Raw genomic sequence first — 27820 nt, forward strand, 5'->3', positions numbered from 1 at the left:
AGTGCTTCATAAATAGATTTTAAAATAAAAAAGCTGACATGTGGCAATACAGCTTCTATATTGTAACATCATGACTTGGTCTCTCTTGACTTGCACGGTTCCTGGAGAAGCATGTTACAGGGATTAAATCCCTTTGAATGTTAATGTGTTCCTCTTTTGAACCACAAAGAATATTAATCCTCCTCTCCTCATCTACCAACAGCTGCACTGTTTTTTCCTACTTGACAGAGTAGAACCAGATAGCATGGCACAATTGACCTGAATGTAAATACTGCTATTTGGTTTTGAACTACTTACTTTTTGCAGAAATTTAACAAACCTGGCACCAGCTTATGTGCAGCACAAATGAGTAAGTGTTCAGGCACCTAGAAACCTCTTTCTAAAACAACTACCTCAGAAGAATTGTAAAAATAATTTATTATCTTACTAAAAAAAGTCAATATACTTTGCAATCCTCTCAAACATTACAGTGACTAGTCCAGGAAGTCAGACTGAAATGGTCCCAGAGAAACTACGTGAGTGTGTGTACACAAATATATGTATATACATAGATTACGGAAAATTGAGTGTTAAGACAAGTAAGTTTAGTTCAGGCACGATTTCAGCATGTATGTCTAGAGTCATACATAAAATCTTTACAAATTAACATCAACCCTATGCATAACTCTCATTCAGATACTTCATACAGTTTGCAAAAGGATTCCAATTTCAACAAAAGCTAGGTAAGGTAAGAAAAGAATGTGCAGGCCGACTGTAAAACACATCCATTACATTTGATTATCAAAATAAATATTTTCACATATTTCAAGAATCTTAAGTCAGATCAACTCCCAGAGTGCTTTCATTCAGATTTGAATGTACAACTGACTGATAAAAACTAATACAAAACCTAGCCTCTATATGTAGTCCTTTAGAGTCCCAAACTGCAAAGCCAGGAAACAAAACTCATTATATTTACTACTTGAAATTTGCACAGAAATTTTACAATAATGTTCACATTTTGGCCATCTATTCCTTGAATTATTTAAGAAATATCTACACTGCAGAAAAAGACTACATATAAATCAGTAAGAAGCTAGCATTGTTTATGCTCAGAAAAGAGATTATGCTGATCAATCAATGGAAGTTTACAATCCATTAAAAAAAATCCTCAAAAGGCTATCTTCTTTGTGACATTGTACTACAACATTGAAGCCTTTGGCACAAATTATTATTTACCATGAATGCCTAACTGCGCTGATGTACTTTTCAAAAATCATGGTACTATTGAGAAAGACTAAAAATTACTTGCTTCATTTATTTCTGTAGTTCAAAAGCAGTCCAGTCTGTTATATAGTGTACAGGCTTTAAGTGGTAAGACAGAAGAGCAAGTATTTCCATATAAACTACAAATGTTAGTATCACATGTGACCTGGCCAAGGAATTTAACATGACAGTTGTGGTGCACTTTTAGAATAAGGACTAAGAGTTATTAACATCCCTTACATATATTCAGAAATATGACTGCATTTAGGATTCTATTTATTTTAAAACGTATTTATGAACATGTATTATTTTAAATTCATCTTGGATACTTACATAGAGATAAAACTCCTGATCTACCTGGCATTTTCCACTCAGGTACCATTACACCCAAGAATGTATATGGGTAACAGTCTGCTACATGCATGGAAGCTCTTACCCCAGAGTTAAAACAAGGTAACTCAAGGTAGCTTGAATGGGCAGTGATGGATTTATAATCCAATATAGAAATTTGCATGAAAACATTTAAGAAGCATTTGCCATGTAGCACCTTGCTAGCTGGCTATCCCTAAAAAACCAAGTATATCCCCCACAAAATAGGTAATTATGGAAATAGAGGTATGGTTAAGGAAAGTGTAATCTGGGCAAAGAAAAGAATGAAAGCATGAAAGGCATAAAATATAACAATATCTGGATTCTAAAAGAATTTAGAAGTGTTTAAATATCCTGCCTGGGTAGAATAGAGATTTTCAGATAATACGAAAGTTTAAGACAGAAAATTTAACACCCAGTTCTACTACAACAAATAGTTTTACTACTGAAGATACATTTCATTCCTTATGGCTTACAAAGATGAACACATCCTAAGCCCTTGCTTTCTACTAATTAAAATACATCAGATAGAAAGGGACAGTGAGTTTATGAAACAGTGTTGGTAAGATCATACGGAAGGCCTTTGTTCCAAGAGTCCCAAGTAAGGAAAAATGAACTACACTTCATTGTCAATCTGTGTGTCTGAGATCACTGGGTCTGATCTCTAGTAACACTCATTGTATGTTCTCTAGTCTGGCAAATTGGACTTAAAAGCAAATACAGATGAAAGGAATATATATCCACCTAACTGCATTTCATACAAGTCTGACAACTCAGAAACAATTGTCTGAGTACCATATAGAAGTTAAAAATCACTTTGTTTATTTAGCTCTTCTTCATAAAGAAGCACAGACAGACTTTGATGTACTCTCAATTCAAGGAAAGAGTGGGTGGAAAGGTGAGAAGAGGAAGAAAAGTGCTTCACATAGCTTAACACTGACCCATTCAAGCGGTTAAGGAACAGCTTGGAACAACTGCAAAGGCTAAAGCAGTTCCCTTTCCAGTTTTATTTGGCCATACGGAAGATGACCACGTTTCATTATTTCAATCAGTGCTTCAGATTGGAATATCTGATGTGTTACTACATTTTTAGCTTAAAAAAACCCCAAAACTTACTTGCTTATTTCAGGTACTATTTGATTAGAGTGTTTTGGGATAACAACATGTACTATATTGGAGAGGCTGGGGGGTAGCGGGGAAAGATAGAGGGAAAGAAAAAAGACCCTAAACAAAACATGGTAACAGAATAAAATGGAAGGATTAGAATCTGACTGATGTAGTAGTACCACCCTGCCCTTCATGGGAAACCTTCCCCTTTGCTCCTAAACTTACGCAGAGCTTTTATATAGCTGAATTTAATTATTTCATCTCCTTAAAAGTGTTCATTCAAAATACAGAAGTATGTTTGTTTTTTCTTAAGACAGATTTCTAGCTTTTTCTCTGTATCAATGGTTCTGTTTATTATCGCTTAATCTATCAGATTTTTCACTATTTTATCTTATATTACTTATCTGTTAAACTTCAGTATTACTTAAGCATATTGCAATGCTAATGAGATTCCATATCCTTTTAATGGACACCATAATAAATTCTGATACCTTTTATCACTCAAAACACACTATTACTGCTTTTTAGTAGTTAAGGCTAATGCCATCATATGAATTACTGTGATGGAAATGTAATAGGTGATTTCTTTAAATCTAAGCGATAGAATCTTACGCTATCTTTGCTGAGGGTCTCGGGTTCAGTCATCCTTTGTGATCTTTTCTGCTACAGATCTGCAACAGATCTTTTTTTTAAAAAAAATACTAATAGCTTTAAATTAGTATGTGCTGTAAAAAGGATTCTTTTAAAACTCAGAGAACTGCAGAACAGAAAAGGGGCATTTGAAAACAAGAACACAATGGTTTAAAAGCTACAAAAGAAATTACTTTGCCTTGCTTTTTACCAATCAGGGTTACCAATAGAAGCAGTAATATGATAAAATAGCATACACTGTTGATACGAGACATTGCTTTATCCTCAAGAAAATTGTTTTTGCTGTTGTCCTCTGAGTTTAATCTTACTGTTGTGACATCTTATTGTTTTTACTAGCTCAGAATCAGGGTAGACCTTAATAAGCTACCAATGGCAAGAATTAAAAGTAGACCATAAACTGAGATTATGCACTAATAAAAGAAACACCGAAATGCGTAGCTGCATTTTTTCATACTTTACAGTACTGTTAAAGTCATACCATCTGTTTAATGAAACAATGCTCAATGAAATACCAGTTGTAAGCAGTTATTGAGAGGAAACTTACAACTCGTATAAGGTTTCCTTCCGAGCAGAGAAGGAACAGGAGAAGAGCTTAAGTTTGTATCATGAAGACCAATATTTGTAAGTCTATGCCCTTTTCTATGAGGGCTATACAAGCTAAACATTTCCTTTCTTACCTCCATCTGTCCTAGATTTTGTCTCTGCTACCAATGTATTTGCTTAGTTCTTACTCAGAAATTCAGACAACTTTCTTCTTACATATAATATTGGAAAATATTTACTAAAGGAGATTTCAACTCACCTGATGAAGATCATTGCCCAAAACATACTCCTGAAAGTAGCCCGGTGCAGCAGATGATGCTCTAATGGCCTGCCACAGTTTATATTGACAGCCTCCCATATAATGAGACTTCACACCAGGGAAGTGATTGTAGTTTCTGAAAACAAATGCTTTCAGTGGTGTTCCTCTGTTCACAATGGTGCTTACTGCAGCTACCTAGGGAATCAGGAGGAACAAAAATAATTATATATGATGATAATAGTAACACGAATATGATAATGACAACTTTCCACAACATGAAATTTAGTTTACACATGAAATGCAATTACTGAGTTCTATTAAATTCATTATTTATTTACTTTTTTTATAATGCCTATCTAAAAATAGGGAAAGTAAAAAATACCCAAAGAAAAAACTAAACTCCTAAAGAAAATGCTCTTTTTAACCTGAAATTAATTCTTCCCACTGGCTATTTTTTCCACCAATATCTATCCATTGATATGCACCCAAAAAGCTGGTGTCATCTACATAAATTTAAAATGTTTTGCATCTATGAATAGTAGCTTATTCACAAAAGTCTGTAACCAGCAATGTGACAATGCCATTAAATATGAAAGCTAGAACTGTCAATCGATTTCTTTCTCCAAGAAAATGATTACTTAATACTGCAACCTACATTAAAGGACTGCAGGAAGAATCTTTCCCAAAGAAATAAACAAAAGAATCAAACACAAATTCTTCATGTTTTTTTTTTAAGGACACCGAAATGTCATTAAGAAAAAGTCATATCTAAATATAAGTGAAAAGTCAAAATGGTATTTCCATAAAACAAAATGTATGACTGCAAAAAAATTACATCTTATGGATTATCACCATACCAGGTGAGAGTACCTATAGTTATGGGTGAGTTTTAGAGTGTGCAAGACCTTTTAGGGATGATGCATCCAGTCTTGCTGGCAATGTTTAGAACAATACTCTTTAGGAGACAAGAGGGTGTTCAATTCTATTTTGTTTGCTGTTCTACAAAGTAGAGTATTTTTGTGAAACATTACTCAACAGCACTAGCAGCTAACACTGTGATATCACTGTATTCATTTTGATTATTCAGCTACATCAGTTAAGTAATTTAATTCACAGTAAGTCCTTCCTCATAAAAAAAAGAAAGCAAGAAAAGTATAACTTCCAAATAATAAGGCAGAAGAAAAACATAATTTGTACTTCATCATTTGATGGAAGGAAAGTTTCCTGGTTTTGTCTAAAGGAAGGTTTGGTTCTAAGCACTGCTAGCAGTAAGAAAAAAAAACTTTGGAAAATTCAATAGAAAACTTATCAATGCTTGAATGCATTTTTGGCAATACCCATATACACTTCCACTGCATGATGTAGTCTAAATTGTAAAGTGCTGAGCACCTGGAAAAACCCTTCTTGCCATGAATTAAACAGCATCAGAGCACACAACTATGTGTTTTATTTTGATTTTGCTGTACCTTGTAAAGAGTGGCACCACTGCCAGCACTACAAAGTGATTACTAGGAACAGCTAGTTTCAACTCTATTTATATTCACTCTTTATTACTGAAGAACATGGAAGTAAGCCAAAGATCCCGGTTCAAAGATACTTTCAAGTCAATGAAGGATAGCTTCTCTCTCAGAAAGCAACATACCACTCCAGCCTTTTCATGTCCTTGTTTTAGACATGGACTAGGAATGCAGTCAGTCAAGCACATGTTTCTATGTTTAGAAAAATGTGAGTATCTTCCATTTAACAGTAAAGTGTTGAATATAGTGCTATGACACCAAAACACCTGTTAATTACAGATTGTTCTGAAATAAGTGCTATTATATTTCTCTTCTTTCTTCACACCCTATCCTTCACCAAAAATAAAATACCCATGCTTTCTCATCTTTCACTCTTGTGCTGCTGCTGTATATAACACCCCTCCAATTTATTGGTGCCCTCTAGATCATACAGGAAGAACAGAGATCTCAGGGCCTAAGAACGTGACTGGAGAAAACCTGGTAATGCAGATGAAATGAGGAGAAACCCTGTTCTCTCACTATACAATAACAAATCACAGCTGACATGACAGGAGCTCCAGAAACTATAACTCTTTTATACGGAAAAAACCAAAAACTATGCACAACATCAAGAAGCTGACCTAAGTATTTCTCTGTTTATAAGCCTTTTAACACCTCTGCAACATTACTCCAAGTATTATTAAAATATTAAAACTGATGCTGAAACTTAAGAATCTAGTGAACTTTTATCCTTTAAAAGCATGGGTTATCTCATATGGAAGCTTGGAGAGCATATCTGTGTTCATGCTGTTTATTCAATATTCTTCTAGGAACAGTACTCTTACTCGGAACTCCTAAAAGTACTTGTGGAATACACAGTATTTACGTGAGAAAACTGTACTTACCTTTGGACATTTGGAATTCCTTGCAGTTTCAATCATTAGATTTGAGCCCATTTTCTCCCTAGGAATAAGTGTAAAAAACTGAAAATGCTCCATCAGTTTAACATGAACAAAACACGCACATTTTATCATCCTTACTTCTGAGAACTTTGCACTGAAAAGAAGCAGTGCTTGGATTTCACTTTAATAATCAGATTTCTATGGTTGATTTCACTGGACTAATATTTCACATCTTCTAGGCTGTGAGAAATACGTCTGAAGAGTGATTAAGGTCTTGATTCAGTCACTTCACATACTCAACCATAAACCAGCAGGATTACTGGACTACCTTTTAAGACGAAAGTGAAGCATTTTGTTACATTTAAAAATGTACTCCATCTTCATCAACATCTTTATCAAGTGGTTTTATAGTAATGAGAATTACTCCCCTGAACTGTTATGAAAACAAAAGCTAAGGAAAGGCATCATTCTACATGATCTAGAAGGAAGTTAAAACATCTACATGTAATCTTCCACAACAATAATTCAATATGCATTTAACATTCATTTTTCAGGTGGAATTTTTTCACATGCATACATTTTTATAATTATAGCAGTGAAATCACACGAGCACTCAGCACTATAATTTACCATCACATCAGCATGAAGGTTAGTATTCTAATAGCTAACTAGAAGGTAGCCCTCCTGCATAATGCAGGAATCTGGAGGATATCAGCATACTAACCAACAATCTCTAATATTAGCATCTATTTCAACTTTGATTTGCTTACAGTAAAGGTATAAAACTCTACAGAGTGAGTGCTCATCTGTAATGATTTCAAACAGCCTTTCACTTAAATCTGCAAGTTTTCTCCCTTCCCTTGAATATATCCCACACCAACACAGGTGGTGCATCTACATTATTCTGCAAAAACAGTTTTCAATACTGCCACACTTTTAAAATAAGGTGATTCCATGAGTTGCTGTTAAGAAATTATCCATCTACAGGTCACACTACGGTGACAGTACATAGTAGCACTTCCACACTTAAAAACAACAACTTTATCAATCTAGTCAGGTCAGAAGATAAAAGTAGCTTTAAATGCTACAATGGCAGTAGTCCTCAACGGAGACAGTAAACTGTCTATGGAGGTAGCACAATGTACTGTTCCATCAGTGGATATCTCTGTTTGCAAGGTGGCAGTGTGCCTGTCCTGGAGAGGGAGGAAGGAAGGTAGACAGCTTCTAGTCCTCTGATTGAAGACTGCTGCTGACACAATCCTTACATCAATAGCACTATATTATATTATCTTTTCCAATAAATGCATTTATTCCAGTCTCATAGTCACCAGCCAGAAGGGGAAAAGTGCTACCTGCACTTTTGAGGAGCTGAAGGCACACAGAATCACAAAGTACGAATATTCAGAAATAAAATAAGAGATTGACAGAGGTGAGATGAAAGACATCTATTGATTGGCATCACTTTCATATACTTCTTCCTAAATATCCATGGTAAATTTTTTAGCCCCCCAAACACTCAATAAAAAGATTAAAAAACTGAATAATTACAGGAACTGTCGTATTGAATAATTATTTTCTCACATCTTCTTTCTTATAATGACCAGGAGGTAATGCTTCAGAGTAGGTATGAGAAATCCCTTAAGCTAGTATACAATTTCAGACATTAAGGTCTAAAGATAAAAGTTCAGTATCATCTCCAAATTTATTTTAGTTGTGTTGCTACGTTAATGCTGTAATTGTGTACTATATACCTGGGGCTTTTCAGTCTAGAGAGGAGAAGACTGAGGGAGGATCTAATTAATGTCCATAAATGCATCAGGGCTGGGCATCAAGAAGGCAGGAACAACCTCTTTTCATTTGTGCCCTGTGATAGGACAAGGGGCAAGGGATTCAAACTCAAGCATAGGAAGTTCCACCTCAACATGAGGAAGAACTTCTTTACTGTCAGGGTTACAGAGCACTGGAACAGGCTCCCCAGAGAGGTTGTGGAGTCTCCTTCTCAGGAGACTTTCAAGATCTGTCTGGATGCCTTTCTGAGTGATCTGCCCTAGTTGTTTTTTGGTTTGGTTTGGTTTTGGTCCTTCTCTTGCAGGGGGGTGGGACTTGGTGATCTTCAGAGCTCCCTTCCAACCCCTAATATTTTGTGATTCTGCGATTTTGTCAAGCCTCACTTTCCAGTTACTTTCTTTACTGAAGTCAAAACTCAATTAATTGCACAGTTTATTCACATACTATGTTAAAAAAGAAAGTCTCCTAATTTTAGTTTTATTGAACAGTCCCTTTTTCTTGAAGATGAGAACAGTAATTATTCTCAAGATATCTTAGTATCTCAAATTACAGCTTAAACGTCTTTGCTTTTTTTATTAAGGATAAAGAGTCCTAATCCCTTTGTGTGAGTTGTCTTTGGGTCACTGGCTACTTTTCATCAATCATGCAACAGAAGTGTTCTCTAAAATGGGGTAACTGGGATCGTAGATAGTATTTTAAATAAAACTGTATTATGGATTAACTTAAAGGCATTAGAGTAGTTTCTGTTTTCAATACACACTGAATCATCTTGCTTGACTACAAGCATAAAGATGTTTCATTAAACTGTCCATAACAGCATCCAAATAACTTTTGATATTAAAGTTTGTTTAAATCCTGTAAGCATTCTACATTTCTCCACTCACTGGTTATTGCACTACACTGCCATCGTATTTTCTATCATTTGCCATCTGTCATTGTATTTTCCCATTTCTTATGTCTGTGACCCATGTCGTCTAGAAATGACCAATCTAAACAAGTCTCCTTTACAAATGTTTCTTTTTCATTGCTTGGAGTCACTTATATTGCAGCACTTACTTTAATAATGCTACGAAGAATGCAATGTCAACCATATGGTTAAAGAAACATTCTAAAGGGTTACAGCCAGGATACAATCAAATAGTCTGGAGAATGAAAATACAATTTGAAAGGCAAGATTATAATGCTTTTACCCCCTTCCAACAACACAAATATAGCTACCAGAAACTGTGACATCTGTACCAAACATACAGAAAAGATTTTTTTGCATGTTCCATAAAGATACAGAACATCTCAGTGCTTAGGCTGCAAAATCTGGCAGTATGTCTGGAGTGACTAGCCAGTACAAAATGCTAGTACAAAATCTATTCACCACAGAGAAGTCTCAATTTATACTTCCATTTGGATAACAAATACTGGTTTGAAGTATTATTATTTGTATTATCCATTTTTCTATGAACAGAGAATGTGTAACTTTTATCCTACCCTCTATATAGTGCTTGATTGCTTCTCAAGATTACAAATTCCCAGGATGGGATTTCAGTTAGCTTGTGAAAACCCCTAGCTGCTCACCAAATTTCTCCAGTAGTTTCTCAAGACAGTATGAAAGCAGAAAATTATATGTAAACAACAGTCAAAAGGAAACAGAAAACTTGGAACCATAAGCCAGGTTTTTCTTACAAATGTAATACAGCATTGCATATACTGATTTATGATAAGGATAATTTTCTGCATGAAGTAATAAAAGTAGCTGATTTAAACCAGTGTTCAAATTGCAATTCAAGGAATATGTAAGTAGAGTTAAAATAAACATATATGTAAGACAAAATCAATTCCCTACACCGCTCAGAGTAAAAAGTTAACTAAAAGTAATTGTCATTTTCTGAAACGGAATTTATAATATGCCTCATGAATGCATGCAACATTAGCCTAACACAACATTAGCTTAATTATTTTCAGCAAGAATATTTTCTGACAGAAAATAATATCACCATTATTGTGGTACGGTTAATGTATACTGCATGTCCATATACTGTAAACAGATACTCACTTTGTCAAGTAAGGCTGACAAGCCTACTACCATTTAAGCAACAAAAAACTCACTCAGCACAAGTAAGGCATTTAAATTTAAATCAAAACATAAAGCATTTTTCCCATGCAATGAATGAAAATTAGACCTGACCTTCGTATTGCCATAAGGAGATGCTATAAAACCTTTCAATTCCCTTCTTAGCTCTAGGCTTCCATGTCACATGGAAGCCTGCAGGAATCCCTGCCATTTCAATAAAATGTTGTGTAAGCAAGACATCTCCTTTCACCACCGCAGAATTAGGTCAACAAGAAGTAATTTGTTGATCAGTAAATTTAATCTATGGATAATATAATAACTGCCTTGTGTCTGTCCACTGCACAGCAGTAGAGGGCTTTACCTCCCTCAAGTGTTATGTGTGGCTGAAAAGAATAATAGCATTTTAATTAAAGGCATGTAATATACTTTCATATGAGGCAATTCTGATTTTCACAAGATTTCTTATGGTTTGGTAGGGGAGGAAAAGAGTGAAGGCAGAGAAAAATCTCCTTTCTAAAAAAGGAGGCAGTCCAGATTCTGAGAAGAAAAACTAATTATACTCATTTGATAAGCACATTTATTCCTAAAAATAGGCAAGAGCATGGAAAAGAGATTGGAAGCCTTTCTTTTCACATGAGCAAAGAAGTGAGAAGCTTAAAACCTCAGGCAGCACAGGGATTCCTGCTATAATGTCTAGAAGAAACTCTTTCAAACCCATAAAACATATTAATCATGCTCCCAAAGGAACTTGTCATTACTTATCCAAATAAGTTTTTTACCAATTTATATTTGCTCTCTCACACAAAATTGTTTTAGTTCTTTCAGCAGCGGTGTCAGCTTACACTGCTTCAGAAATTATGACATTACTTTGCTAAAAATTATAAACAACGTAACTATCAATACAAATAGAAATTAATAAAACTAAGTAATAAAACTTGTAAGAAAAATAATTCCTTCCAGTCACTTTTCCTGAACAGCCACTAATGCACTTCTATACGTATCTATGAATAAATACCATTTAAGTGGCAACTCTGAGACAATAGGTAGTTTTTCACTGCAATCCCTACAGATCACTTCCCTGTTCAAAGGAAGGGCCAATAGGCATAACCCCTCCATATAGCAGAGAAAACATCAGAAAGGCAAAAGCACAGCTAGAACTAGAATGGCCACTGCTGAAAGAGATTACAAAAAAGGTTTTTACAAATACGTTAACAACAAAAAAAGAGAGTGAAGGAGAATGTCCACCCTTTATTGGATGCAGGGGGGGAACACTGCTATCAAGGATAAGGAAAAGGCTTCGGTCATTAATAGTCAGACCCATTATCCTCAGGGTATTCAACCTCCTGATAAGGATGGAGAACAGCAGCAACTCCCTATGATCCAGGAGGAAGCAGTTAATGACTTGTTATGTCACCTGGACACTCACAAGTCTATGGGGCCAGATGGGATTCACTCCAGAGTGCCACAGGAGCTGGCAGAGGAGCTTGCCAAGCAACTCTCCATCATCTATCAGAGCAGTCCTGGTTAAGAGGGGAGGTCCCAGGTGACTGGAGGCTGGCTAATGGGACACCCGTCTACAAAAAGAGCAAAAAGGAGGATCCAGGGAACTACAGGCCTGTTAGCCTGACCTCAGTACCAGGAAAGGTCACGGTGTGGTTCATCTTGGGTGCGCTCACAAGGCAAGTACAGGAGAACAGTGAGATCAGGCCCAGCCAGCATGGATTCATGAGAGGCAGGTCCTGCTTGACCAACTTCATCTCCTTCTATGATCAGGTGACCCAACTAGTGGATGAGGGAAAGACTATGTATGTTGTCTACCTGGATTTTAGTAAGGCTTTTGACACCATCTCCCACAGTATTCTCCTTGAGAAACTAGCAGCCCGTGGGATAGACTGGTGTCGTGGTGGACTTTTTGGGGGATTAAAAACTGGCTCTATGGCCAGGCCCAAAGAGTGGTGATAAACGGAGTTAAATCGAGCTGGCAGCCAGTCACCAGTGGTGTCCCCCAGGGCTCGGTGTTGGGGCCAGTTCTGTTAATGTTTAATGTTTTTATCTATGATTTGGATGAAGGGATCGAGGGCACACTCAGCAAGTTTGCAGATTACACTAAATTGAGCAGAAGTGTTGATCTGCTCAAAGGTAGGAAGGCTCTACAGAGGGACCTGGACAGGTTAGATCGATAGTCTTAAGGTCAACAGGATGAGAGGTTTAACAAGATGGAGTGCTGGGTCCTGCACTTTGGTCACAATAACCCCAAGTAACACTACAGGCTTGGGGAAGAGTGGCTGAAAAGCAGCCTGGTGGAAAAGGATCTGGGGGTACTGTTGGAGAGCTGGCTGAACATGAGCTAGCAGTGTGCCCAGGTGGCCAAGAAGGCCAACAGAATCCTGGCCTGTATCAAAAACAGTGTGTCCAGCAGGAGTAGGGAAGTGATCGTGCCCCTGTACTTGGCACTGGTGAGGCCACAGCTTAAGTACTGTGTTCAGCTCTGGGTGTCATAGTATAAGAAAGACATCAAGGTCCTGGAGTGCATCCAGAGAAGAGGAACGAGGCTGGTGAGAGATTTGGAGGGTATGTCATTCAAGGAGCGGCTAAGGGAACTGGGGTTATTTAGGCTGAAACGAGAAGGCTCAGGGGAGATCTTATTGCTCTCTACAACTACCTGAAGGGAGGCTGTAGAGAGGCTGGTGTTGGTCTCTTCTCCCAAGTAACTAGCAACAGGATGAAAGGAAATGGGTTGAAGTTGTACCAGGGGAGATTTAGGTTGGGTATTTGGAAAAAAGTATTTACTGAAAGAGTGGTGAAGCATTGGGATGGGCTACCCAGGGAGGTGGTGGAGTCGCCATCCCCAGAGGTGCTCAAGAAGTGTTTAGATGTGGTGCTTCAGAATATAATTTAGTGGTTGTGGTAGTTGGATTACACTTGGACTCAAGACTTGAAGGTCTTTTCCAACCTTAATGATTCTATGATACAGCAGCTAAGATTAAAAATCCCTACTACAGCACATTATTGTATCTCTCAACATGTCTCCTATAAGAAAAAAGGCACAGCAGGTGGCTTGTAAAATTTGTAGCAGATCTATAATGAGTCAGATCAAACAGAGCTGGCAAGCAGACAGGAATGTAACCCGAAAACAGTGCACTAAAGCTTACTTTATTCCCCAGAAGCAGAAATTATTTATTAAAGGCCTTCAATGTTTTGGTAAAGATGAAAACAGATATTCAAAAGAATGAGAGTATATACTAATCCTTTCTAGTAGTTTTAAGAATTTGCTTACTAGTGAAACAATAATTGAATCAAAGGCTCTGAGACATTATAATAATAATTTTTTACCTGATAATTTTTTACTTACTTGAGCATTTTTTCCCATATATCACTGTCATAAAAGGCATGGCTCCAACCCATTTTGACTGTTCCAACAATGACATTCTGCTTAAAAACATCTGATCCTAACTTGTGATACAGTTCTTCACAATCATCCAGAGGGATGTGGAACAACCCCAACATGAAAGCTAATATAGCTCCTGAAAAAGAAATATTTAGAAATGTAAAATATAACCTGGAGTACGATTATAAAGATGGATTACCACTTAATGTAGCTTATAGGTTAGATATTCTGCTATCTTGAAAAGGAAAAATCAATTGACATTTATAATCACTAACCTCCTGTTCAAAGATGACACACTATGTTTTAAAATTACCTACACAAGATAGGAAGAGTCTACTTTCAAAAAACAGCACTATGAGAAGTTGACAAATGATGTTACTTCATTTCACAGATTTCATCCCTGCAAACACGTATATAGCAGAAAGCAAATTAAATCCACTGTTTTATTTTGAAATAAAAACAAGCAAGCAAAATTCTGAGCCTGTAAAGAAAAATTCTAGGAAAATTCTAGAAAAACAAGTTTTACTAGTCTGGAATAAGTTTGGCTGCAACCATTTATAATTAGTCATTCATACATACTGCTATCTAGTGTGTGCCTCAGAACAATTATGACCCACCCTTGTAGGAACAAAACAACAGTACCCAAAAAGCACAGGTGCAGAATACCATTTAAAAGACTGTGGAAAAATAGAATTAATGCATTACTACAGTTCTTAGATTTCTTAAGCTGAAAGAGATATAATTAATCCCAACTGCAAACTCACTTTAACTTAACCTCCTGAAAAATAGCACCAATAATGATAGTCCACATCAGCACACAAGTGGCAGTAGATAATATCAGAGTCAAGGTACAAATTAAAGGTCCTTGCTGAAACCTGCTGGATGGTAACAGGACAATAAGGTCAAAATCCGAAAGACACAGTGCAGGCTCTATCAGATGGTCCAGTGAAAAAGTTTCTGATGCTTCCATCATATTCTCTTTTGTATCACAGAGTCCTATACTACCATCTTAGCAGCACACTAGCACAGATTTTCTGAAGAGGTCTGACATGATTAAAAATCTTAGAAAACTATTGATAGTGAAAGCTGATCTTTCCCTTGGGCAATGAGACAACATTCTAAGGACATTTCCAACTCTGTAATGCCATGGCTTGACTTATTAATGAATTCTCCTTGAAAAGCTACCTCTTTCATTAGAGAGGTTTTCAAAATGCACTCCAAAATGCACTTTGCCTGATCACATACCCACTGTTACAAACTGCTCTCTGTGACTGAACTGTTAAGTGCACCACCACTGAGAACTATCTTTGATAAATTTGGAGACTGCATGAGCAGTGAAAAGAACATACAAGCCACTTCCACAGTACACCTACACATAAGTTTTCCTCAATGGGTAAAGTGCTCTGCGCATCAACATAAGCATGTCATAACAAGAACAGGGATAATCAACCTCACGTACAGAATTCTCAGTAGCTCAGTTCACAGGGCAATGGCACCTTCTTCCCCCTGCTGCCTTATTTTTATCTTTGGATTTTTGCATAGAACAGGCACAGACTCGGTACAGAATCTGCATTACCTTGGTTTCCCATTTTAAAAGTTCAGTGGCCATCACTGTGTTGCATTTGCTTGCAGATTTTCTGGTGCTTCCACGCCCAGATATTGCACTCAGCAATAGGCAGGTGACCTAAGTATGCAGGGTCCATTGCAGCATCATTCCTGTGATCTTTCTCTGCAACTGCCTGCATGTACACCCTATGACCACTAGTGAAGTACAGGGAAGCTAACTACAAAGACAGACTGTCATACTGAATTCATAGCAAATTTACATTTCTAAACCTCAAAGGCAAACCAGCTAAATTATATTAAAATATATTAAAAGCACGGTAGAAAAAGAGAACTGTAATGCACGACAGGCACCATTCCTATCATTTAATACATCACTCTTGTAAACTACAACTCATCCAGCTGCAAGCAAATCCTATCAGCATATGTACCATCAACAAAACTGAAATAGTCAAGTACACTGTTTGCACATGTTGACAGACACCTACAACCCCTTCCAGTCCTGTCTTGTCACCTACTGCAAGCTCAATTACTGCAGATGAAAGCTACAGTGTAAACAAAGCCTAAAAGAACATGTTAACTGCTTACTAGCAGTAGTAAAACCCAAAATCTGGTGAAGAATTAAGAATAAAGTTAGTTCTAATCAGAGCAGTGGGATCAAATTAAGAACACCAGACCTCTCTATGCAAGATAAAACATCATCATGACTGAGGGAAACATTAGGGAATTGTTTTGTTAGTTCCAAAGAAACAACCACTGACAGCTAAATTAATTTTAAATGTGTTGGTTTTTTTTCCAAATATTATTAGAAATGTAAAGCAGGGATCTCTGGAAAAACAAACTATATCTAGTCATGGTGATCTGCATTTACTGTTACTTCTGAATTAAACTATATGGAAGTATAGGGCAAAAAACCTGAGCAATTTGGGTTCTAAAGGAAGCTGAACTATTGAACTACAACTTATCTCTTTTCTTAGAAATCAGCATTATGCTGCTACTGGTCTAGCTTAATTTCTAAAAGAGAATACTGTGTTTTAAGAAGAAACTTATGCTCTAGAGTTTCCTGCTTCCTAGGAAGGTGTATAACTTACCACTGAGTCACAGAGCAATTAAGGCTGGGAGGGACCTCTAGAGGCCATCTAGCCCAACCTCCTGTTCAAACAGGTTGAATTAGAAAAGCTTACTCAGGGTTTGTCCAGTTTTGAGTATCTCCAGGGGAGGAGATTCCATAGCATCAGCAACTCCATCCAGTGTCTGATCATCCTTGTAAGGAAAAGATGATTCCTTGTATCAAATTATAAACTTCCCATATTCCAACGTTTAGTTTAGTTCCATCTTCTCTGTAATTTCCCATTTGTTGAAGTAGTAACCAGGCCTCCTCTTAGCCTTCTCTCTTCTAAAGGTTGAGTAAAGCCAGTTCTTGTGCTCTCTTCCCAAATGTCATGGCCTCCAGTTCCCTGACTTGGCCCTCTGCCATAGTCATCCAGTATGTACACAAATGTACCCAACAGACTAAACGTCTACTGAGGAGCCCAAAACTTGACATACAGTGGCAAAACAGCAAAACAGAGACCCTTCATCTGTCAGGTATGTTCTTGTGCATACAAGCAAATTTAGTATCATCCAAGATCTTGCTACTAGCACATTCTGTCCTGCTGTGCAGGTCATTAATAAAGACAGGAAATACTACTAGGCCAGTATCAGCCCCTGAGGGATATAACCTTACCTGTCTGTAAAGACCCATAAACATATAAGGTATTGTATCTATGTGCAAAACAAAGGATTCACATTCATTGAAAAAACATGACAAATCGGTGCTAAGAAAAAAGATTTTTAAAATCACACCTTTCCCAACTCACACTCAAAGTCAGAAACCGTCAAGTTGTGCAAAATCTACACTTCTCAGATGCTCTTTTACTATACTGATAGCAAAACTCCAATGTGTGTCTTTAGTTACCTGTGCTTACGCCACAAATGTAGTCAAAAAGTTGATGAACCCGCTTTCCAGTTAGTTCTTCTAGTTTCCGTAGAGTCTGAAGTGCGACTAAACCCCTGAAACACAAAAAAACCCCTTCACATACAATGTCAGTTTTATCTTACCTAGCTCTAATTAAGTCGACATTTGCTTAATTATAGCTAATCATAACTGAGTAACTACAAAAGTAAGAATCCTCAATATTTCAGGGAATGAAAGAATAGCAGAACACAGTTAAAACGGAATTATGAATACTAAATTACATACTCAGGCATACTAAAAATAGCACTCAACAGCTACAGTCATAATGTCTTGTATCAAAGGCTCAAGGGATGATAATTTTCTAGATAATTCTAGATGTACACTCAGCATAGATTTCAGCTGCATCCACACCACATGGCACTTAAAGATTGGTCTTAACAGGGCTACACAATGCCCCTTGAGACACAGTATTTGCTCTATGAGGGTTTTTTGCCTCAATTAATTGTGTCTGAAATAATGGGAGAAATGCACTGCAGACCATCAGACTTGTGCTTCTACAGCACAAAACAGAGTAGCAGGCATCTAGAGGTGACAACTGCTGGGCTGGAGCAGAGAACTGCCTATGGTAAAAAGAGCACCCAGTTGAGTACCATCTTGCCAATACAATCTGATAAAAAGAGCAACTCCTGCGTGTTGCCCTCAGATCTATCCTGCTGTGCAGAAGACCAGCAGTCAACCCTGTCCAAAACTATAACCAGATAAACACCACAAGTTAAGTGGCACAAAAGCCAGTAGTTGCGCTCACTCTCTGGACTCACTTTGTTTACTGTTATACAGGTATATGCTGCTTTCTAAAGATAAGACATCTTGTAACATCAGAAGTGTCACAGAAAATTAACAGATTATTTATACATGCAGGCATCATGCAATTATCTTTGAAGCACCCTTCCTTCTACTTGGTAAAATCATTATGATTTACCAGGAACTTTCGGAAACACAGATGTAAAAGTTGGGACATACACTTATTCCTTACTGAAGAAAACTGATTTTGATGCAAGGGAAGAAATACTATGGGGAAACAAGAAGTTCATGAAACTATTTCTGCAATTACTTAATATTCCACTTTCTACCAACAATAATTTGTGAATCAGTAAATATTTGCCAGCAAGTTTTCTTCAAATATGCCTGAAAACACAGTTTTTAGTAATCATCAAGACTTCAAATTTAATGAACATGTTTCTGCTAGTGCTCTTTACAAATGATGGTAGGTGCATAAATTCATGCAGAATGAGAATCCACATAAGTAAGGGCATGTGGTGCATAAATTAAAGAAAAAAAAAAAAAAAGCACTGGTTGTAGGAGAAATCAACAGCACTAGAACAGCTTTCATCACTAGCCTATTGACTCTTTCATATGGGATCAGTCCTGCTAAGGCAGGTTGCCCTCCAGAAAAGTACAAGAACATTTTTTTTAATTACTAAGTCAACACAATCATAAGAGTGTAAACTACTTCTAGTATTTCACACCAATTTTGTATTTCTGAGATTTGACTTGTGAGCAGACTAATAACCAGAAATTGTACTTCCAAAAGGAGAAAGAGCCAATTCAAACACTTAAGTGTGTAGACAACTTTATATGGGTAATTTCAGTGTTGTGGGAGTACTAATGCACAGAAACTTAAACACAAATGCAAATGTAATACCTATCACTTTGATAGTCAAATGTAACATAACTGTAAATTATAACTTGCATCTTTGGGCACAAACTTATCAAAGAGAAACTGAAATCATACTTCCAGTTACAGTATCAAGAAGGCTACAAGTATATAAAAAAAAACAGTGGTTTTACCTTGTTCCTCCTCCATCAATAGTGAGGACTCGAATTCCCCAGCCTTTGACAGGGTCTGTATATCCAATTATAGCTAAAGTCTCTCTAACAGCAGCCTGAAGACTTTCATCATTTGCCTGTCTCAGACGCAGTAGGCAGGGGATTAATTTTTCCTATTGATAAACACAAAAATATTTCATTCTAACTATATGTTTATACCAAAAGAATCTACACTTATATTTACTAGTTTGGCATTTAAGTATAAAAGTGATACCTTAAACTCAGACAAAAACTTATTTATATCAGTATTTACCCATCCTTTTTTCTAACAAGGGAAAGGAAGGACTCCACTGTTATGTACTATACTCCTCATTGCTAAAGCAACTACCTATAAGAATTAAAAAAATCAAGGTCAAATGTAAATCTTTCGAATAGCTAGAAAAGCTGTATTTATCAGAAGTATAGTTTTATTGACATTATGTCACTTTGGCCAAAGTGGAGCACACCTAGTACAGCTAAAAGCCCAGATTCAGATATTGCTGAATAGGTATCGTATTGCCTCAGAACAGGATATACTTTCCAAGTACACTGATATAAAAATAACAACAAAAATTCTTCCTCACTCTGACTAATTCTTAAATTTACAATTATTATCACAAAGATATAGAGTATTATAATCAAAATGGGAGTAGTGGATGTACTCTTTCATAATAAAGTAATTCACAACATCTATTCATGTGGGTGCCTGACCCATACTCTGCCTAGATGACTCATCTGGCCTGCACTCCATTCCCAAAGATATCTTTTCCAGGAGTTCTAAAATCTATGTCACACATCTGTCACAACTTGTGGAAACAGGCACAGGACTGACAAATGCTGGGATTTGGCTAGTACTACTAGATTTGTTCATGACCCACCTCCTGTCTTTTCACTGCAGGACTAGGTTACATTAACTTATTTGATGGTTATACTCCACTCTTGTCATCTCTCTTCGAAGGAAGCATGTAAACAAGCATAAAAACTGTTGTGCATTTGCAGATAAACTGTACTGTACGTTCCCATCTGGTCAACTGCGACAGAGGACACAGTGTATGACCTCTGCCTACCACTAGAATAAGCTGTACTATCTACCCACATGACAGTGCTGTGTGCTTCTAAATTAAACATTGCAGTCTTAAGAGCCCTAAGCTAAACTTCTGATAGTTTACATATGAATCTGTCTGAACCAGCTAAAAAAATAACTGTAATCTTTACAACTGCAAATCCTTACAAATAGAAAACATGACTAGCCCACAAAAGCACAGAAGAAAGTTTTATGTTATTCTATGTCATTTGTCTGTCAGATATTGTTTTTTGTCTAGGCATAAAGATTATTTGCACCTTAATTGCAACTCCTCTGCTCTCCGGAAATTCTAGAAGATGATAGGTCAGCTCTTCAACCCTGTTGATACAGACTCTTCGATTAGAGGTTCTTCGTAAGGCTTGAACTAAAGCTCGAGTTCTGTTATCAATACTCACTCTTGCAATAATCTAAAAAAAGATGAAGTTACACAAATAATACAAAAATACTCTAAGAATGTTTGAAGTTTTCAAGACTAGTTCCAAACTGTTATTTTAAGATTTCTCAGAAGCAATGGACAGCATGTTGTGCTGGAGATCTGCTACAGGCTCTAAGTAAGCATTGCTTAACTGTAGAGACAAAAGTTTTGATTCATTTACTACAAAAATAAAGTCAGATCACAGCAACAGAACCCCAAACAAACATGTCAGTGTTTACTTGTTTTTTTTTCAGAGCAACTCTGAAATCACAGTATTTGGAGCATAACAAGAGTGTAAGATCCCTGTAACTTGAAAAAAAAAGTAAACTAGATCTATATTTATATACTCTCTACATATATAAACTAAATATATGTACATACTATACATATATGTTTGTGCATATATGTAGATTTTATGTTGGAATTTATATATATGCTTTATGAGAAGTATATGCATTTCATATATGTATACGTACAAGAATATATATAGTATGTATATATTGTAAGTACTTCTATATATGAGTTTACATATATAGAATGTGTATGTTTACTTTTATATACATGTATATATATAAATTTATTAAAGTACATGTGTATTTATATGTAAACACACTTCTAAATAAATGTATGTGTACATATATATGTACTTATATGTAAGTACATACACAGGTATATACTTATTTCTGGACATATATAGGTTTACATACGAGCGTATAGCTTATATATACACTTGTATAAAGTATACATATACCTAGAAATAATATAAAAAAAGTAACACTGAAGAAAGACTTGCCTTTTCTCTCTGAAGAGACAGGTGCTCTTCCCTCTCTTCAGCAGTCTTAGCCTCTTTTGCTTTATCCTCATCATCTTTCTCAGACACTTCTTGTTCTGGCTGTTTAGTCTTTTCTTGGGAAATGACTTTTGTATCAGATCTTAACTTGGGAACCAACCCACCAATGTAACTGTCTACAAAAGCTTGTACACTGTTACTGGGATATGAAAGGAAGTTTGCAATACTTTTTTTAGTGGAAACTGGAAGAGCAGTACTTAACTTTTCAGCACCCAGAGTCTCTGCTTCAGATGCCAATGTAGGTGCTGAATCCACTATCTTTTCTTCATTCATTACAGTATTTTCTGATGAACCAAGTTTATTCCTCTCTTCACTTTTAGAGTCCTGTAATACACCACTGGTTTTCTTCCCCTTATCCATGAGAAAACTATTATTAAAGTACCAGTTGATGTGATCGGCTACGAAGTTGTAAGTCTCTCCAAAATTTGTAGAAAAGCAGCTTACATGAAAAAGTTGGGTTTTAGTAAATGCTGAATCTTCTGGAGTATCTTGATTAGCACCACTTGAACTTACTAACATAGCCTCTGACTTTTCATTTGCACAAATGGATGTCTTTGCAACTCGGCCTCTGTCGCAATCCTCCTGAGGTCTGGCATCTGTAACTTGTTCAACATTTTCTAGATTTGCATTGATGTTATTGGCATCTGCACTGCTTTTATTTGCTTTTCCCGGAGTACCCGAGTGTGACTTTAATCGAGCTATTCGTGAAACCAGTTCACTGTGAGTTCCAGACACCGCCTTTGAAACAGACTCTATAGTACTCTTAATTCGTGACATGCGATTGTTCACTTTTGTAAGTCCCTTGGAAGAAGAAGTCAAAAGTTTAGAAACTCTGTAGTATAAAAACTCATAGCTGTAAACATATTTGTTATACCAAAATGTTCTGTTTCTGGCCCATTTACATCGAGGCTCTCCTGTATGAAAAACTCTCAGGTGACCAGCATGATTTATCCTCCAGCAGACTTTAGGTCTATACAAATAAAAGTATTTGTTTCTTTGCTTCCACCAAAAACTTTTTGGGTTAATGACAAAGAACAAATATGCATCTAAAGATAAATGAACTGTCATCACTTATAAATAATTACAACTTTTCTATGTTGCTTGTTCACTTCATTCCAGAAAATATATTGCAATTAATAAGTCTTGTATCACGGTGTTATCTGAAAAATGAAAACAAACAAACAAACAATGGAACCCCTAAACAAGTAACAAGTTAAACTAAAATCACACAGTTGCTTAAAGCAGATGGAACTTACGTATTATTTCAGTCAAGACAGCTAAACATTCAAATTGAACAATCTCATGGGGATTTCTACTGCTCAGAACATTTGGTAGTGCCATTCCAACTATTCCTTAAGAGGCCAATTTAAGTTCATCCTGGGCAATGTGCAACACTTTGCTGAAAACATTTAGTGACAAAAAGAAAACTGCATGCCGGTTTTCCAATGGAGAGAAATTTATACATCTTTAGCACATTACCCTGTGCAGAGACCAAATTTCAAATGAAACTGTCACCAAATCACCCCTTCACAGAATTCATCCCACGGGAGAAAAGGCACCAATTCCTTGAACAGAGCTTCAGTAAAAAGCCACAAGTTCAATGAAACATTCCTATCCTAAGATCTATGCTAAGCTAGCTTATTCTACATGGAAAATGGGAAGTTTCTGAGGTGGGTCAGAGTTTACAAGACACAGTTTACAAGAACTGCACTGAGATCACAGAAGCAAAGCCATTATTTGTCCAACTGGCAAGCTCTGACTTCTCTAGCTCCTATGCCAAGCGCCAGAGGTCAGACAGAAGAACACCTGCGCCGGCCGACGCCAAAGCAACAGCAGCGGCGCCTCCGCCGCAGGCAGGAGCCTCCTTACTCACAGTTTCCTCAGCGGCTGCCTGAGCCTACGTGCGCCTGTCCCGCACCGCGCCTGTCCCGCACCGCCTGCCCTCCTGCGGGGTCACCTCTGCCGTGCGGCCGGACAGGGTCATATATCGGGCGCGGGGCGCACCCGCCCCGGGCGGGGAGCGGGTTCTGCCAACACCTTGCGCCATTTCGCAGAAACGATTTCGAGAGCGGCCCCGTAAACAAGCGCCGCGTCCCGTCCCGTCCCCCCGCCCTGCCCGGGGCCCCGCGTCACGCGCCCACGCCCACCCCTGCGTCACGCACAAGACTCCCGCGTGCCTGGCACGCGCTTGCCGCCCCCCAGACAAGCCCCCCAGGGCGACGCGGCCCAGCCCGGCGGCGGCGGGTACCTGCTGAACAACGTCCCCCGTCTCCCCCCGCTCCCCGGGCCGCCCACCACGGCCGGGCAGGGCCTGCCGCCTCTCAGGAGCAGGGAGGCCGCGGCCCAGGGGCTGCCAGACAGGAGGGCGGCGGCGACAACGGCAGCTGCGGGGGGGGAAGCAGCGGGGCCGCGCTACTGCGCCTGCGCGGCGCTCGGCACGCCGGAAGCAGCTGGGGCGCGCGCCGCCGCAGCGGGCGGGGGCGGGGCAGCGGCGGGAGGGGGCGCTGTGACGCAGCGGGCGGCGGGTCCCGCGGGGGGGGGCGGGGCCGCGGGGGGCGGGGCGAGGCGGGGGCGGGGCCGCGGGGGGCGGGGCGAGGCGGGGGCGGGGCCGCGGGGGGCGGGGCGAGACGGCGAGGCGGGGCTCCCCGCGCCGCGCCGCGAGCGGGCCCGGGGCCCTGGAGCTGTGAGAGCGGGCGGCGGCAGCGGGGTCTTGGTGCCCTCCTGCGCAGGGGCTGGAAGCGAGGGGGCCGTGAGAAGGAGGGCTCCGTCCCGGCCTGGCTCCGTCCCGGCCTGGCTCCCCTCCTGCAGGCTCTCCGGGCACATCCCCCCGCACTTCCCGCTTGGTACTTGGAGAAAGACCAGAAACGCTGAGGTTCTCGTAGTTCTGCCGGGGCAGGGGCCGCCTTGGTGTCTCCCAGCCGCAGCCGAGGGGCAGCAGGCCTGCGAGCTTCGCGCCTGTCCGGCACGGCTTTCGGGAGATGGCCTGAGCTTCGGGTTGTGACGGCAAAAGGTGGTGAACGCGCTGCGTGCCTCCCTCAGCTGAGGGACACCTTCCCTCCAGCGCCAGGAGAGTAGCATTTCGTTTCTGGTTTCATATTCCAGTCATCTGATTAGGTTCTTTATCAAAAATGGAAAAGTAAAATTAATTATCTCACTTGGTATTTTCTTCCTCAAAGGAAAATATACATCTATTGAATGTTTTAATTAATTATCACGTATTTTTGATAAATTGGACAGGCTGAACTGTCTACATCTGCTAATGCAAGATACTGTTCAGCTTTTTAACATTTTATGAATATTAGCAGGATAATTTTTAGTTCCTTTTTGCCTACTGTCAAGGTAGTGGGTTGACCCTGGCTGGTCACCAGGTGCCCACCCAGCTGCTCTGTCAGTCTCCATCAATAGGACAGGGGAGAAAATGATGAAGAAGCTCATTGGTCAAGATCAGGACAAGGAGGTCACCTGCCAGGTACTGTCACGGGCAAAACAGACTCAACTTAGGGAAATTAAAATTTATTGCATATTAATAATAGATTATGATAATGTAAAATAAACCCAAATATCAAAAAACCTTTCACCACCACCACTCCCTGCTTCCCAAGATCAACTTAACTCCTGATTTTTCTCTTCCCTCCTCCCCTCCAGCAGCACGGGGGGATGGGGAATGGGACTGCAGTCACTTCATCCCATGTTGTCTCTCCCACTCCTTCCTCCTCAGGGGAAGGACTCCTCACACTCTTCCTCTGCTCCAGCCTGGGGTCCCTTCTATGGGAGACAGACATCCACAAACTTCTCTGTTGTGAGTCCTTCCCATGGGCTGCAGTTCTTCATGAACTGCTTCAGTGTGGGTCCCTTCTGTGGGATGCAGTCCTGCAGGAACACACTGCTTCAGTGTGAGTCCCCCGTGGGGTCACTCCTACCAGCAAACCTGCTGCCGTGGGGGTTCCTCTCTCCACAGATCCACACGTCCTGCAAGAACCCTGCTCCAGCAGAGGCTTCCCACAGGATCACAGCCTTCTTCAGGCATCCACCTACTCTAGCATGGGGTCTTCCACCTGCTGCAGGTGGGTATCTGCTCCCATGAACCTCTATGGGCTGCAGGGGGACAGCCTGTCTCACTATGGTCTTTACCAGGGGCTGCAGGGGAATCTAGTGGGAGGTGTTCCTGCCCATGGCAGGGAAGCTGGAACTAGATGATCTTCAAGGTCCCTTCCAACCCAAGCCATTCTGTGGTTTATGTATTCAAAAGCACAAATTCTGAATCCACACCTGCTCAAACATTTTATGAATTTAGCCTTCTTTTATTGTTATCTTGACATTAAGAATAAATTATTTCAAATTTATTTATTTATTTATTTTAAAGATAGACACTTTAAGCTAATTTCATGAGCTCTCTTAATAGTCAAAGGTGAGTTGATTAATCCCATTTGACTAAAAATCTACTTTTTAGGTAAGAGAGATTAATCCATCTGCAGTATTGAGAGGGTGGCCAAGTCTAATTACAGTAGTTTTCACATAGTATGGAAATGATCCCATTTATCACATTTTGAGATTTGTTTTAATTTTAATAAGACCATTTTAAATAATTTTAAATAATTTTAAATAATTTTAATAGGACCGTTTTAAAAATACTTCCATTTCAATTCATGGCACGGGTAACCTCAAGCAAGAATTTGTTGTGTTTATGACTGGGGTTTTTGCTGATCTCTATTAGGTTGCATACCCAGCACTCAAGCTCTGTCAGAGTGGTCCCTTAAAATGTGAGTTTCCAGTTTAGGACAACATTGAAAGTAGCTTTATTTTTATTGAGTGCTATCCTTGTAAATTGCTTAAAAAGCTTGCAGAACATTTTCACAATGTACATGTTCATACATGTTTTTGTTGGTAAGGTGCTAACTTTTAAAAATCAAATTACAGATAAAAAATTGTAAGGCTTCCTACTTTAATGAAAGTTCTCTGGTGTGTGTGGGTTTTTTTTGTCATCTTATAGACAAAGTATTGCAATGTTAACTATGTTCATTTATATGTATGCTATGCTCTTAAATGCCATAAATTACTTCTAACATTCACATTTGTACATTTGTCTTGGGCTTCTACTCGGAGAAAAAAGTCATACTGCATTATGAGGCAGTTTGATAAAAATTGGATCTTTACCATAAATAATTATCCCAACATTTGTCTTTCTAGGGTTGTGTCTTGTTATCAATGAAATATGAGTTTTCTATTTTCTTACATTCTCCTTCATTAAAAGAGGTGGGGTAAATACACTGAAATTAATTAATTCTGGAATAACTTAGAAAATTAAGTCATATTCTTTATTGCTATTCCAATTGCAGAGTTTGGTGACTTCAGCTTAGATGAATTGGACCTGAACAGAACAACTTCCAGGGGTGAGATATTAATTCAGAGAAAATAGTTTTGCATGTGTTTTCAAGGTACATTTTATACAAATGTATTATATGAATAGCATTTGAGTATATGCAGGCAAGGCTTTTATTTTACGTGCCATATTGATTATGGATGGTATCCTTGGAAACACAGGACTGTCACTAAGAGACTCAAAGAAATGAAAAAACCCAGAGTATTACAAAGCACTATGACAAATTAACATACATTGATAGGGTAGTATTCTGCTAATAATGGTATCTCAGATAATTGCTTAAATCTAAGAAGTTCGATTAAGCCTTAGGCAAAATGCTGGTTTCCATTTTCATCAGTATAGTATGAACTGGGTAGAAACTGTGTAGCACTCCCAAGTTTTTTAAGCTTTCTAAATGCGGAACACAGGTATTCTGCCTCTGAACACTAGATGGCAGACAAAAATGGGAAAATATTTCCATGTTTTCAGAGGTAAAATACTGAAAAATTGTGACTTGAATGAACATTCACTGAAAGTTCTCAAAATTATAAGAATGAAGAACATCGGACACAGCCACAACATATGCTTATGATAGCATGGATACTATCTGCAACCTTAACATTTGGCTGCAGATTTTGGCACAAATACTGGAAATAATCCAATGGAACATTTCCACGTTATCTTTGCTATTTTCCTTCAATACTTTGCTCTTGTCAAAGAAGAAGTAAAAAGTTCTTGAAGCTTTAGGAAGCCTTAAACTGGATCTTAGATCACTGGATCTTAGAAAATAATGTGGAAGTAACACATTTGTTAAGGAGGCAACTAATTTTCATAGAATATTAGAAATTGTTCTACTAAATATTATATAGTCAGTTCATCTAGCAGCTAGTGAATATTTTGGGTTGTTACCCCA

The 27820-nt window shown here is 38.5% G+C and overlaps 1 protein-coding gene across 4 annotated transcripts in view; it reads right to left on the minus strand.

Moving 5' to 3' along the window:
- The window catches only part of PNPLA8 (patatin like phospholipase domain containing 8), a 37760-nt gene extending 13815 nt beyond the window's left edge, over positions 1-23945 (minus strand). Inside the window, exons 1-8 of one of the 4 annotated variants that reach the window (XM_051616203.1) lie at positions 23797-23945; positions 21492-22708; positions 20541-20690; positions 19182-19333; positions 17334-17428; positions 13778-13949; positions 6576-6633; positions 4175-4369 (exon numbers count right to left, since the gene is read on the minus strand). In XM_051616203.1, coding sequence (XP_051472163.1) covers positions 4175-4369; positions 6576-6633; positions 13778-13949; positions 17334-17428; positions 19182-19333; positions 20541-20690; positions 21492-22616 — 1947 coding nt within the window. In that variant the 5' untranslated portion in view covers positions 22617-22708; positions 23797-23945. Of the gene's footprint in view, positions 1-4174; positions 4370-6575; positions 6634-13777; positions 13950-17333; positions 17429-19181; positions 19334-20540; positions 20691-21491; positions 22709-23421; positions 23649-23796 lie in introns of those variants that run through there. The other 3 variants (XM_051616230.1, XM_051616212.1, XM_051616222.1) reach the window with 3 other exon arrangements.
- Between the last annotated feature and the right edge of the window lie 3875 nt (positions 23946-27820).

This window comes from Apus apus, chromosome 1, assembly GCF_020740795.1.
Source record: "Apus apus isolate bApuApu2 chromosome 1, bApuApu2.pri.cur, whole genome shotgun sequence".
In the NCBI taxonomy this organism is placed as follows: domain Eukaryota; kingdom Metazoa; phylum Chordata; class Aves; order Apodiformes; family Apodidae; genus Apus; species Apus apus.